Below are 14,592 nucleotides of genomic sequence, written 5' to 3' on the forward strand. Positions count from 1 at the left end.
GATCGGCCCTGCTCTGTGCGTGACAGGGGGCAGCACCCCACCCCCCGATGGGCCCTACTCTGTGCGTGACAGGGGGGAGCTCCCCAACCCCCTGATCGACCCTGCTGTGTGTGTGACAGGGTGCGGTGCCCCAACCCCCCGATGGGCCCTGCTCTGTGCGTGACAGGGGGCGGTGCCACAACCTCCTGATCCGCCCTGCTCTGTGCATGACAGGGGTGGCGCCACAACCTCCCCATCGGCCCTGCCTTGAGCGTGACGGGGCGGTGCCCCAACCCCCCAATTGGCCCTACCCTGAGCGTGACTGGGGGTGGCATCACAACCTCCCGATCCGCCCTGCTCTGTGCATGACAGGGGGAGGGGCCCCAACTCCCCAATCGACCCTGCTCTGAGCCCGACCAGGGGCTGCACCTAGGGATTGGGCCTGCCCTCTGCCACCCAGGAGCGGGCCTAAGCCAGCAGGTCGTTATCCCCCGAGGTGTCCCACACTGTGAGAGGGCACAAGTGGGGCTGAGGGACACCCCCCCCCCATCAGTGCACAAATTTTTGTGCACCGGGCCTCTAGTCCTGTACAATAAAGAGCTAGTATGCAAATGGTCATCATGCCCTCGCGCCCTCACGCTGGGGTCAGGGGACCTGAGGCTGCACCGAGGGACCTGAGACTACGCCCCCCCCCGCCCAGGCACTGGGGCCAGGGGACCTGAGGCTGCACCGGGGAAACTGAGGCCGCACGCCCTGCCTGATGCCAGGCCAGGGGACCTGAGCCTGCACCCCCCTCCAGGTGGGGCTTGACAGGGGACCTGAGGCTGTGCCCCCCGCCCAGCGAGGCTTGACGGGGGACCTGAGGCTGTGCCCCCTGCCCGGCGAGGCTTGACAGGGGACCTGAGGCTGCACCCCCCGCCCTGCAGGGCTTGATGGGGCGTGGGGCCGGCCGGGTCTTGTGATCTCGAGGTGCACGCGTGTGGGTGGGGACTTGGCTCTGGGTCCCGCAGCGTGCCCCAGACTCTGACAGGAGGGACATTTTCAAATTAGTAAAAATTATTTTACTAGTTTTCTTTCATCTCTGACACTTCTTTTATAGAGAAAAGGCAAATAGCAATATTAAAATATTTCCTCTAATTCCCTTTTAATGTGCACAAATTTCATGCACCAGGCCACTAGTATAGTCAATAATATCGTAATAAATATGAAGTAGTCACTAGACTTGTGATCATAAGATACATAAATGTAAAATCACCATGTTGTACACATAAGCCCAATATTGTATACTATAAATTTTTAAAAATCTAGTCAACAATTGAAGAGTTGATAGTTTTAAACAGCTGAATTAAGTATTAAAGTCAGATCATTTCCTATTTCCTTTTATTCCTTTTTGATGTGACAATAAATTAAATACACGCACACCAATCAGACATTGAACATATCTCTATTACAGTACTTACTATGATAAATTATAACTTTACATTTATTTATCAGTCTCCAACACAGAATAATGAGCTCTGAGGGCAGGGACTAAATTTCTGCCATTATGAGGAGATAGCACACAAAATAAATAGGAGATAGCATACTAAATAAATACTTAGTGTTGAATATATGAATCAATGAGACCTGAAGATGGAAGATGTGCAGTCTAAATCTTCACACCTCATCCAAGTATGACATGACTGCAGAAAATGTCCCAAATATAACTTTAAACTAGATATTGAAGATTTAGCCAAAGCAGTATGACATAGCATGGCAGTACGAACTCAACTGAATACATATATTCTAGTGAGTCCATCTACACTTAGTAAGTGCACTTTCTTTTTTTACTCTAGAGATGAATAACTGATGTGTAGGATCATGAAATGTCACACAGTATTTTCTACTACTGCTCCAACAGCCCTGTATAACTAGAGTCAGAAAAGAAAAAAAAACTTTCACTCTACCTAAATGAAGTAGCTTTCTTAAATTTCAGAGAAATATACAAATACATTGTTTTTAAGTGGTGGTAAAACAGTCCAAATTTCCAAGTGAATGTATCTGACAACAAAAGGCACTAAATACTATTAACTTTTTTAAAAAATAGAGAATTAAGATTCTCTGCATTATATAGTCAATTATATGAATATTACTCTAAAAATTAAACTTATAAACTCTACCTTAATAAAAACATGAAATATTCACATTTCCTCAATTATTAGTGATTTTTTATGAAAGAGTAAAATGACAATGAACTGCATGTGGTTAAGAATATGACATATAATACTTTTGGCCTTAGTATTTTTCAACAAGATCTTATTGTACAGCAAATAGAAAATAATGTAGTACCTTATATTAAGAAGATATATTTCTGACTTAGCGTACATTTCAACTTCTTTTTAATGTGCTTCTAAAAAGTGGTTCTTAATTTGAGACCTTTTCCATTTCCTAGCTATTTTTGCCTTATTTTGACTGCTGCAAGCAAAGAATTAATCTTTTCCTCTGTATTTTGTCTTTAATATTATAACTCTTTTTCCTATTTCAACAATTTTGCAGATGGTCATCAATATTCACATACATTTACTAGTATAACTCAAAGTGAAAATTACAATAAATATATAACAATAAAAATGAAATAATTTTGCTTTCTTTATTAACTCAGTATAAAACATTCCCATGATATGACGGACATCCATTCTAGTTTTAAAATATTGGTGAACTATAGATTTGTGTGAATTACGATTAATACAAAATCAAACCTCCAAAAGGAGAATTTACTTTAATCACTGACTTTTCTAGCTAATATTTCTTCTTTCCTCTGAGTCAAAAGTTACATACTTTTAAATATTCTTACTTAAAATACTTAAAGCAATTTTAATCTATAAAATAATTTATATTCATATTTCACTAAGTCTTGAAGTAACAAAATTCACATGGCATCACAAATTCACTAAGAGGAATCTATGTATCTATGTAAAGCTACTTTAAAATAAAGTAAGAAAAATCATAAGCAATGAAGTTCACATTTTCAGGGTTGAATAATAGAAACTAACAAAAAATGAATATCTAAATTTATAGCTATAGACATAGTTCAAAGGCTAATGTGGTATGACCTTGCAATTGTAAACAATTTTCTGGTAGAAAAAAATGCTTTACTAACTGTAGTTTTGAACCTATAGGGGCTATAATTACTAAATTAAGAAATTTTTATGCTGTTTATGAGACCATTTAATAATCATTCATTCTAAAATATCTAATTCATATTAATAATTTTTATTTTTTATTATTATTTTATATATATTATTATTGATTTCAGGGAGGAAGAGGGAGAGATGGAAACATCAATGATGAGAATTATTGACTGGCTGCCTCCTGTACACCCCCTACTGGGGATTGAGCCCACAACCCAGGCATATGCCCTTGACCAGAATCGAGCCTGAGATCCTTTAGTCCACAGACCAACGCTCTACCCACTGAGCCAAACTGGCTAGTGCCATATTAATTTTAGTCATTTTTAGGTACTAATTCTCATTACATAAACATATGTCCCTGAATAACACAAAGGAAGATATAAATTATATTGAACCTCACTAATAATACTCAATGACCTTGACTCTGAGACCATGTAACTGTTATACTTCCCATTCTAGAAAAAGTTCCTCTAGTATTAATGTTCCCAACAAATAATTTTATTATAAACAAATCATAAAATAATAAAAGGTGGATATTTACTTTTTGAAATACTAATTGATTAGGCTAAGGATTTGTGGTTTAAAGTTACCTACTCTTGATTTTTTTAAAAATCATTATTTAATTAAGACTATTTTCTTAACAGAAAAAAAGACTTTTACATTAAATCAAGAGGTCTTAGACTGAATTGGTAAAGAATCAGAAGGGCTGCCATTAATATCAGAAACTAAAATAAGATACTATTCAGTTCAATGTTATTTACTATTGTGCCAGAAGTTCAAGCCAACCCAATAAGCAACACAGTAAGTCAACTATAGATGCAAGGGAAAGAGGAAACAAAAATATCACTTTTATATGTTCTGATTTCAAAACCCAAAAGAACTAGATAACAAAAAGTACTCAAGGGAAGCATTTCAAAATATAGGGTGGGATAAAGTAGATATACAGTTGTGAGTAATGAAACATGGAGTTTGCTCTTGTATTATTCATTTATTAATTGTTGTATTACTTGTCTTATTATTGTGATATTCTTTTGAGTTAATAAAGCTACTGTAATAGTCATAAAAAAAAGAACTAGCTATCCTGACAGGTGTGAGATGCCTCCTCTATCCTATACTAATAAAAGACAAACATGGCCCTAACCAGTTTGGCTCGGTGGATAGAGCGTCGGCCTTCAGACTGAAGGGTCCCGGGTTCGATTCCAGTCAAGGGCATGTACCTTGGTTGCAGGCACATCCCCAGTAGGGGGTGTGCAGGAGGTGGCTGATTGATGTTTCTCTCTCATCAATGTTTCTAACTCTCTATCCCTCTCCCTTCCTCTCTGTAAAAAAATCAATAAAAAATTGACAAACATGCAAATTGACCGTACTTTCGCTACACCTTAAGCCACGCCCACCAGCCAATCAGAGCGACTATATGCAAATTAACCCAGCCAAGATGGCGGCCGGCAGCCACGGAGCTGGAGCAAGCAGGAGGCTTGGTTGCTCCAGTGATGGAGGAAGCCAAGGTTCCCCGCCTGCCACGGCTGGCTCTGAGCTCCATTGAAAGCAACAAAGTTTCAATTATAGAAGGTAAATAAACCTCAGATACCTTTCAGCCAGCCGTGGCCACGGAGCTGGAGTGAGCAGGAGTGGGTTGCCCCTGGCAATGGAGGAAGCCAAGCTTTCCACAGGCCTCCACTAAAGGCAACAAAGTTGCAATTATAGAAGGTAAATAAATCCCAGAATAAAAAAAAAAAAAAAAGGAGAGGCTGGGAGCTTAAGTGGCCAGGGTGCTTGGCCAGCTTAAAAACGGCCCTCAGCCCCTCACCCAGACTGGCCAGGCACCCCCGTGGGGACGCTCCTCCCTAAAGGGGGTGTGGCCAGCCTGAAAACAGCCATCAGCCCCTCACCCAGGCTGGCCAAACCTCCATGGGGTGAGGGTCCCCACTGGGATGGACATCCTCCGAGGGGTCCCACACTGCAAGAGGGCATAGGCCGGGCTGAGGGACCCCCGAGTGCACAAATTTTTGTGCACCGGGCCTCTAGTTCTTTAAATATTAAACAAGAGTTGGCAAAAGTAGGTTTACAGTTTTAAACAGAGAAACAGAGTGTGAATAAAGCTATTGCAATAATCATAACCTGCATATCTTTCCCATATGAACTATAAACCTACTTTTGCCCATCCCTGTATTTATTTAGGAAAAACTGATACTTTGATAATTTATGTTTAGCACCAATATAAGCCCTCTTGGACAAAAAAAACAGAGTAACTAAAAGAGCCACGTGATAAAAAAATACGTGAAGGAAGTGAGCATAGTCAATTAGTTTACAAAGGGAACATTATCACTTCTGTAGTGTATTTGATAACATAGAGTAAAAAGGCATAATAAGGCATAATCTAGGTATTCCTATGAAAGAATTAAGTAAAATAATTTTTCATTTCTATGAACACAGCAGCAATCTTTCATGTTCAATGATGCAGATTGAATATGGCTACTGAAAAACAGTTGATTAGTAAGTTTTAAAGTCCTCTACTTAAGAAATAATTTTGGTAAACCTGAGAGTAAATTTGTTTAGAAATATTAAAGGCACAAAGCAGACTAAAAGCAAATGACAAAAGAAAGTTCTTACTGTTAGAGAAGATTCATACAGTAATCTGCATTAGCAACTTGTGTACATAATTTGGTATACTTAGAATTATAGCCTAGAAGGGAGTGATAAATCAACATAAGAACTAAGAAAATCTAACAGTTCAACAGTTAGATGAGTACTATGATATAAAGTTGGAATGTGGAACTAGATAGCAAATACTTTTTTATTTTAAGACAAATGTATTCTCTCACAGGGTTATTCCATAGAAAATAAACAATTATGTGACTCTTGTATGAAATAGGAATTGTTGTCAGGCAACTAACTAAACAAAGTTAAAGTACAAAGGTAAATGAGGCAATGAGACAGGTAAACAGCCTAATCTGCAGGAAAAGAACTTAAAGCTGTGTTGGTTATCATGCTGGCATTGTTTTTTTGGTCCCCCAGCAATGCAACATGGTCCCCATGTTCTTAATATGAAATAGATTTTCTATAATAAATGCACTGTTAATATTTCTTGTCTTTGGGACTTTGATTTATGATACTTTGTTTTGCAAAATTATCAGATGTCATACTTTCTATAAAGACAATTCCTATGTTAAGTTTAGAGGTAAAAAATAGGTGGCATATTGTTTTAATTTTCAAGTAAGTATGAAATAGAGTAACTGTATTACAATTCAGCAAGCATTTATTGAGACTCTCCTAACTAGTCTCTGAATCAAGAGACCACAATAAACAAAAGCTGATTTCTTGGCTGGTAGCCTTCACATATTTACTAAGAACATTTAAAACTGAGAACTGAAGTATTTATATGAGAGAATGAATGCTCCTATATTAATTTAGATCAGAGATTTACACAAAATGCTTGCTTACACAAAATATTTTCCATTAAGTCTAATAAGTATTCAAATTTTCTAACTCTTGTCTCTTATGATTCTGACACATATACTCTATTTAATGTCACCAAACTAAAAAAAACAGAAAACCACTCTGAAGTCACACATCACAATTCTGACACATATACTGTATTTAATGTCACTCAAACTAAAAAGACAGAAAACCACTCTGAAATCACACATCAAAGTAAAAACTCTAATTTCATATTATAATCATTTGTAATGTACAATTCAAATATACTAAATTTCCACAGTGTAAATTTTAAAAGCATAATTTCTTTCCTTTCAGAATTGTCCTTTTTAATGGCAGGTTAGTAGATTATAAAATAGAACTGTAAGTTTAGATTCCCATTACAAACATTGCCATCTTATACTTGAATAAAATGATAAAATCATTCTTTCTTGATCAGGTGCAATGCTGGTGCAAACAGTGATATTTTTAGTTAAAACACCTGACAGTAAGGAAGAATTATGAAACTAGAAGGTCTCTGTTTAAAAGAAAATAACAGTACAGATTCACATAAGTTAGATGTTTTATAATTTTACCCTTAAGCAGACAGTAGCAATCGAACAATCACTTTATTCAGAGAACAACTGTAGAAAATAAACATCTGACTGATATTTTTACCCTTTATTGTTTAAAAGCCAGATACTAATTTTATAAAATATATCAATAAATGCCTATAAAATAAATATATTAGTCCATAGCTCAAGTGAAAAACAAGGTTTTTTTAAAAAGAAAATATTTAAGGCATAATATGTTTTAAAATCTAGCTTCCAGAAACAATTTCACATTTTATAAATTCAACAAAAATCTGCACTTTACTCAAAATGTAATTTTTGATTTTGTAAACTAAGAATTTTAATCCAAACTGATTCTGTCAGAGCAAAGCAAATATCACAGGGTCTGTTTCCTTATCTTTTAAAGGTGATGGTAGTACATCCTCAAGAGCTATAGGAAAGATTAAATAACAGATATAGTGCCAAGCCCAGTGCTGAGTACATAACAGGTGCTCAATCAATGACAGCTATCACTCTTCAGTCAAAGACTGGACATCTGCATGTACTCCCTCTTCCTATGTCAAATTCTTTTCTGCCAATAGTCTTAGATGTGACAACATAAATTTTGATATAGATTCTTAAAATGACATATTCCTTTTGTTCCCTCCCTGGGGAGTCAACAGTTATAATGGTAGAGTTTATTGTTTTTAATTAATACCTAGTAGCTATTTGGTCTTAATATTTGATGATATACAAGTTTAAGACCATTTTCAAAAATGGGTTCCATGAATAAGTCTGTAATAGGTCTGAATTTTAATCTAAGAATTACATAATTCTCAATATTTCTTGAACCCTTTCTTTAAAAAGTTATAAATTTTTGCTTCCTTTTATTAATTTCTCTTCATCTCTCTATCAGTATTTCCAGGAGAGGACTGAGCAATCCTCCCCACATAACTAATGATATCACCTCCACGCTCTTCAGTTCCTGAACCAATGATCCATTTAGGTAATTCTACTTTTTCTAACACAGAGAAAAAACTGGGCCATTAAAAACAAAACATCATAATAGAACAACTCTTTAAAAAAATGAACTTGAAATATTCAATTTACCTAGTCTAATTACATGATAAAATAAATCTGCTTATATAGATACTAGAGGCCCAGTGCATGAATTTGTGCACCAGTGGGGTCCCTTGGCCTGGCCTGCGGGATCGGGTCGAAACCAGCTCTCCGACATCCCCCAAGGGGTCCCAGATTGTGAGAGGGCTCAAGCCAGGCTGAGGGGCCCCACCAGTGCACAATCGGGGCCGGGGAGGGATGCGGGAGGTTGGTCAGCCAGGGAGAGACCACAGGAGGGCTCCAGGGCGTGTCCGGCCTGTCTCGCTCAGTCCCGATTGGCTGGACCCCAGCAGCAAGCTAACCTACCAGTTCAAGTGTCTGCCCCCTGGTTGTCAGTGCACATCATAGCGAGCAGTTGAGTGGCCTTAGCATATCATTAGCATATTACTCTTTGGTTGAACGGCCAATCGGACACTTAGCTTATTAGGCTTTTATTATATAGGAGAGGATGTGTGAAAATCAGGTCATCACATGATATTTCTACCTCTAGACCAGTGTTACCCAAATGAACTTTCTGTGATCATGGAAAATGATTTGTATCTGTGATGCCCAATTAGGTAGTCACTAGCTAAATATGGCTACTGAAAAGTAAGATTAAGGAGCCTAATTTTTAATTTAATTATTAGATTTAAATAGTCACATGTACTACGACAATGGATAACATAGCCTTAGACTTTCCTTTCCTGTTCTTGTTCTTTACCATTGTGAGTCTTATACAGATGCTCTTATTAAAGTCCCTGTAATAAATGCTTCTCTATTATCTCTAAGATCAAAACTGAATTTCTGTAAAGAATTTTCAAAGCTAGCTTTAAAATGTGCTTTTTAATGAAGAGTACTAATCAGTTTACTAAAAAATTAAATTAAAAAGAAATAGCACATACATCTGAGTGCTTGAAATGGAAACTTTTAACAATATATACTTTCTCCTAAATTCTTTTGTCAGCTACACAATTAGTCCCAGGGTAAGATAATGGCATAACTACAAATAAGTACAGTGCAAATGATAGCACAACCAAGCAGAATTAAGGGAAAAAATGAAAATCATTCTGTACCTGTCTCTTCACTGTGAGAATACAGAAATTAACTAATAGAAATATGATAGCTCAAATGCAACAATACAATGTGTATGTCAATGAAGAGTTGTATAATTTTTATGGGTAGTACTATTTAATTTACCTCCAAAGATTAAATCTTACCACAAGTTTAAGGGACTTTTGGATGACTACTAATGGTTCTTTTCTTTTCTGTTAATCCTCAATTCTCTCTCTCTCTCTCCCTTCCACACTCTCTAAAAATCAATTCTGAGAATGTGGAAGGAAGAGAGAGAGAGAGAAACATTGATGTGAAAGAGACACATCAGTTGGTTGCCTTTGCACATGTCCCAACCAGGACCAGGATCAAGCCTGCAACTGAGGTGCATGCCCTTGACTGGAATTGAATCCGGGACCCTTCAATCCCCAGGCTGACACTCTTTCCACTGAGCCAAATCAGCTAGGGCCTAATGGTTCTTTTCAATTAAATCTAAGCATACACATTATTTTAAAGTAAAATTATTTAAAAGGTGGCCATAAGATCTCAGATTAAAATATTAGGTCTTTTAATCTTCCTCTGTTTCTCCTCCCTAGTCTCCTCACATATAAACACAGTCATTTTTTAAAGAACAAATGTAGGTGTTAAGAAAAACATCTGTTAAAAATGAAATAATAGCCTCTCTCTGGGAATGGTATTAATGTCATCACCATCACCAATCAATTCCTCCTTTCTTCTGACTATCAACTTGGCTTTCAGTACTTTGGGGATGGCGATATGGGGTACGAGTATGGAACATGTAAAACAACCTCAGTATACAGAGATAGGATTCAAAATATTCAAGTTATGTGAGTGCAAGTTATGGATAAACTACATACCAATTTCTGAATGACTGCTGATCTTTTTGTTTGGCATTTGAATAAACATAATGATACTTACTATTTTGAGTCAGGGCTTGAAGCAGACAATCCAAGCATCCTTCTAAACTATCCTCAGTTCTGTCAACAGCTGTTATCTTCAGCTTCTTCAAGGTATCACTGAGATTATCTGCTTATCAAAGAAAAAGAAACCAGAAACCTTACTAAATATATGGCCATCATATGCTACATAACAAACAGTTAAAATAATAGACAAAGGGCTCTCATTATAGTGAATTAACATCCACATACATACCAAAATGGCAATGGACTGTACTACAACTAATTTATTAAATAAAATTTTACCCATTTAAGTCAAATATGAAGAATTCATTCTGTATATATAAAATATCAGGAATAGTCCACAAACGGTTGCAGAACATCTTTTTCAGCATTCTTAGATCTTATTTAGCTTGTTCAAGAAACTAGCCATGGTTAATCAAAAAAACAAAAACAAAAAAACAACTAAAGTTCCACAAAATAAAATTTAGTTTTGCAAATATTTTATTTCATTTTATGCTGCTTCTGTTGTATTTTAAAGACATAAAATTAAAATGAAGGTTTAGAAATGTTTCAAAATAATATAACTTAAAATAATACCGTCTGTAACCTACTTTAACACTGCCATTTCAAAAACACTTCAAATCAAAATACTGCTTTAAGCCAAAACATGTACATTTTAGATTATAAAACTATGCTCACCTCCTAATTATACATATTTGGATTCCTAGACCATAGATCAGGGGTGGGCAAACTTTTTGACTCTAGGGCCACAATGGGTTCTTAAACTGGACCGGAAGGCCGGGACAAAAGCATGGATGGAGTGTTTGTGTGAACTAATATAAATTCAAAGTAAACATCATTACATAAAAGGGTACGGTCTTTTTTTCTTTAGTTTTATTCATTTCAAATGGGCCGGATCCGGCCCGAGGGCCGTAGTTTGCCCACGGCTGCCATAGATTATCAAAATCTCTTTACACTACTAAAAATTATTCAGAATCGCAAATAAGATTTTGTTTTTTTTTTTCCATCGTCACCAAGGGGGGGGAAAAATATATATATATATATACATATATATATATATATATATATATATGTATATATATATATAATTTTAATATATTTTTATTGAAAATAAAAGGAGAGGGAGTGATAGAAACATCAATGATAAGAATCATTGATTGGCTGCCTCATGCATGATCCCCACTGGGGAAAGAGGCCGCAACCCGGGCATGAGCCTTTACCAGGAATCTGGTTCACAGGTCGATGCTCAACCACCTAGCCACACCAGCTGGATGTGGGGATATGTTTTAATTGATTTTTAGTGAGGGAGACAGAGAAACATTGATGTGAGAGAAACATTGATTGGTTGTCTCCCTTACTTATCCTGACCAGGGATCAAACCCCATAACCTTTTGGAATATGGGATGATGGTCCAACCAAATGAGCCACCCGGCCAGAGCTCAAATAGGTGTGGGTTTTTTTTTCTCACATCAATTATTTCTACTGATATTTAACATACTAAAAATTAAAACTGAGACTTGTAAGATTCCAGTAATGCATTTCAATCTAACAACTACAAAACTATTATCTATTACATAATTAATATTTAATGAAAAAAAACTATTTGAAAAACAAAAGTTATTGAAAAAGATGGTGTTTTTAAATTTTTTTATTCCATTGATTGGACTGACATCTATATATATAAAAGCCTAAGTGATCAAACAACTGGTTGCTATGATGTGCACTGACCACCAGGGGGCAAGATGCTCAATACAGAACCTGCCCCCTGGTGGTCAGTGCACTCTGCCACTCAGCTGACCAACCTGTCCCGGCGGGCGACCAGCCCAGTGGTAGCTACTCACTCCCTCAGTAGTCTTGCAGGTCCAATCTCTGGAGAACGGTTCAGGCACCGATGGACCTGTGCTGCCGGCACAATCCTGACAGTGCCGCTGGCCTCCTGGAAGTTGGCCTCAGGCACCGTGGCCGCTTCCCCTCCCTCAACATTCCGCAAGGAAGAAACGATATAAAAGCGGCTGCCAGGTGGCTCCTGACAACTGGCGCGGACATCAGCAGGACAGATCTGGATCCCGGGCCAGCAAGGGCATCCCACTGCCTGCCTGGAGGGCTGATTGCGTCCTTGCCCCTCACCCGCCTCAGGATGGGCGCCAGATGCAGGGCTCATGGCTGGGAGCAGCGGTGCGAGCCTCTCCTGATCAGGACTGACCGGCGTGAGCCCACGGCAGGCACAGCGGGACCGGGGTGAGCAGGAGTGGCAGGCAGGAGCGGCAGGCAGCATTGGACAGCTGGTTTCAGCCCAATCCCCACAGGTCACGCCGAGAGAGCCCACCCATGTACAAATTCGTACACTGGGCCTCTATAATAACAAAAGCATAATATGCTAATTAGACCAGATAGCCAAACGACCTTCCAGATGTCCTTCCAGACAACCTTCCGGATGAGGCTGGGGCTGCGAGGGCTGAGGCAAGCTGCTGCAGCTGTGAGGGCTGAGCCCCTTGCACTAATTTCATGCATCAAGCCTCTAGTTTGGTTAATAAAATTATATAGGTTTCCTGTATACAATTCTATAACACATCATCTATATAGTGCATTGTGTTCACCACCTTCTTCCATCACCATATATTTGACCCCCTTTACCTGTTTCTACCTAGCCAACTCCCTTTTCCCTCTGGTAACCACCATACTATTCTCTCTGTCCATGAGTTTCTATTTGTCTGTCTTCTTTGTTCATTTGTTGCTTTCAGTTTTATATCCAACGCTAGAGGCCCGGTGCACGAAATTTGTGCACTGGGGGCGGGTGGGAAGATCCCTCAGTCCAGCCTATGCCCTCTCACAGTCTGGGACCCCTCAGGGAATGTCCACCTGCCGGCTTAGGCCCGTGGGAAGTGGGCCTAAGCCAGCAGTCAGACATCCCTCTTGCAGTCCGGGACCCCTCGCTCCTTACCGCCCGCCTGCTCACTGCTCCTTACTGCCCGACTTGTTGCTCCTTAGCGCTGCCACAGAGGCGGGAGAGGCTCCCACCACCACCGCTGTGCTCGCCAGCCATGAGCCCGGCTTCTGGTTGAGCAGCACTCCCCCCTATGGGAGTGCACTGACCACCAGGGGCCAGCTCCTGCATTGCACATCTTCCCCCTGGTGGTCAGTGCGCATCATAGCGACCAGTCGTTCTGGTCGTCCCACTGTAGCAGTCGCTTAGGCTTTTATTATATAAAAGATATGAGTGAAATCATTTTGTTATTGACTCTTCCTGTCTGACTTATTTCCCTTAGCATGATAGTCTCAAGATCCATCCATGTTGTTGCAAATGGCAGTATTCATCTTTTCTTGTGGCTGAGTAATATTCCATTGTATATATGTACCACACTGAAAGGGGTGACATTTTTTCTACAAATCTACATGCCTGTCATAATGGAAGATAGTGGATTCTCATATCTGCTTCTGTATTCAATCTTTTGTAATTTGTTATTTTGGTTGAGTAGATGAAGAGTCTAGCCTCGTCACACATATACATAGTTGAAAAACAGGAGAACGCTAACAGCCTTTTCAGATAATCATGGATATTCTTTGATACCACACCAAACCATAACAAGTGGTAATTTTTTAGAGGTTAGCTGCCATGTGAAATCTGAAACAATATTAATGAATGTTTCCAACTCTTATATTACAATCCATTGGTTTCTTACACTTTGAATCTTATATGCATACAAGATATTTACCATCAATGCATTTGGTCATTAAAAATTTTGGTGAGAGTTATGCATACCTTTCAAGTATTGACACATTTCACTGTACTATTTTAAAATACCACATTTGTTAAAATCACTGATCTTATTGAAAGACTGCTTTAAGTACTGGGAACCTGTCCAGTTCAAGGTAATACAAGTTTTCCAAAATTCTAATTTTTTTAAAAAAACTCCAACTTTATCACTGGCAAAATATACCATCAGTTGGTCAGTTGTTTTCCTTAAATGGCAAATTAAACTCATTCATTTGTGAGAAAATGTCTGCCAAATAAGAAAAACCAGTTTGTCGCTTCTTTCAAATAAAGTGTTATTCTATGAAAAAAATACTTTGGTCAGCTCACAACTCAAACAGTTACTTACGTGTTTTTCTTCAAAATTACCACCAGATTTTGTAATGTAATGAAAGTTTATAGGTACTTCCCATTTCATCAAATAGAATATTTTTAATTTTACACAAAGGCTGAGATTTTTAAAAACACTATTTTCCTGCTTACTTATGGACATTCATAAATGAAACTGGTATTTTTCACTTCAAGAATATGATGGTGAAGAATATCATAACTAGCCCTAGCCAATTTGGCTCAGTGGGTAAAATGACAGCCTGCAGATCAAAGGGTCCTGGGTTTGATTCTGGTCAAGAGCATGTACC

General features: G+C 38.5%; 1 protein-coding gene across 19 annotated transcripts in view; it reads right to left on the reverse strand.

Annotated features, from left to right (window-relative positions):
- The window catches only part of RAP1GDS1 (Rap1 GTPase-GDP dissociation stimulator 1), a 139,226-nt gene that overhangs the window by 106,391 nt on the left and 18,243 nt on the right, over positions 1-14,592 (reverse strand). For 18 of the 19 annotated variants that reach the window (XR_002832288.1, XR_002832287.1, XR_002832286.1 and 15 more), the window contains exon 2: positions 10,202-10,312. Coding sequence is in view for 8 of the 19 variants with exons in the window: in XM_006101417.3 (XP_006101479.1) it covers positions 10,202-10,312 (111 nt within the window). In the remaining 11 variants the exon portion in view is untranslated. The remainder of the gene's footprint in view (positions 1-10,201; positions 10,313-14,592) is intronic. The other variant, XM_023764895.1, reaches the window with a different exon arrangement.

This window comes from Myotis lucifugus, unplaced genomic scaffold (genome assembly GCF_000147115.1).
Source record: "Myotis lucifugus unplaced genomic scaffold, Myoluc2.0 scaffold_357, whole genome shotgun sequence".
Taxonomy (NCBI): domain Eukaryota; kingdom Metazoa; phylum Chordata; class Mammalia; order Chiroptera; family Vespertilionidae; genus Myotis; species Myotis lucifugus.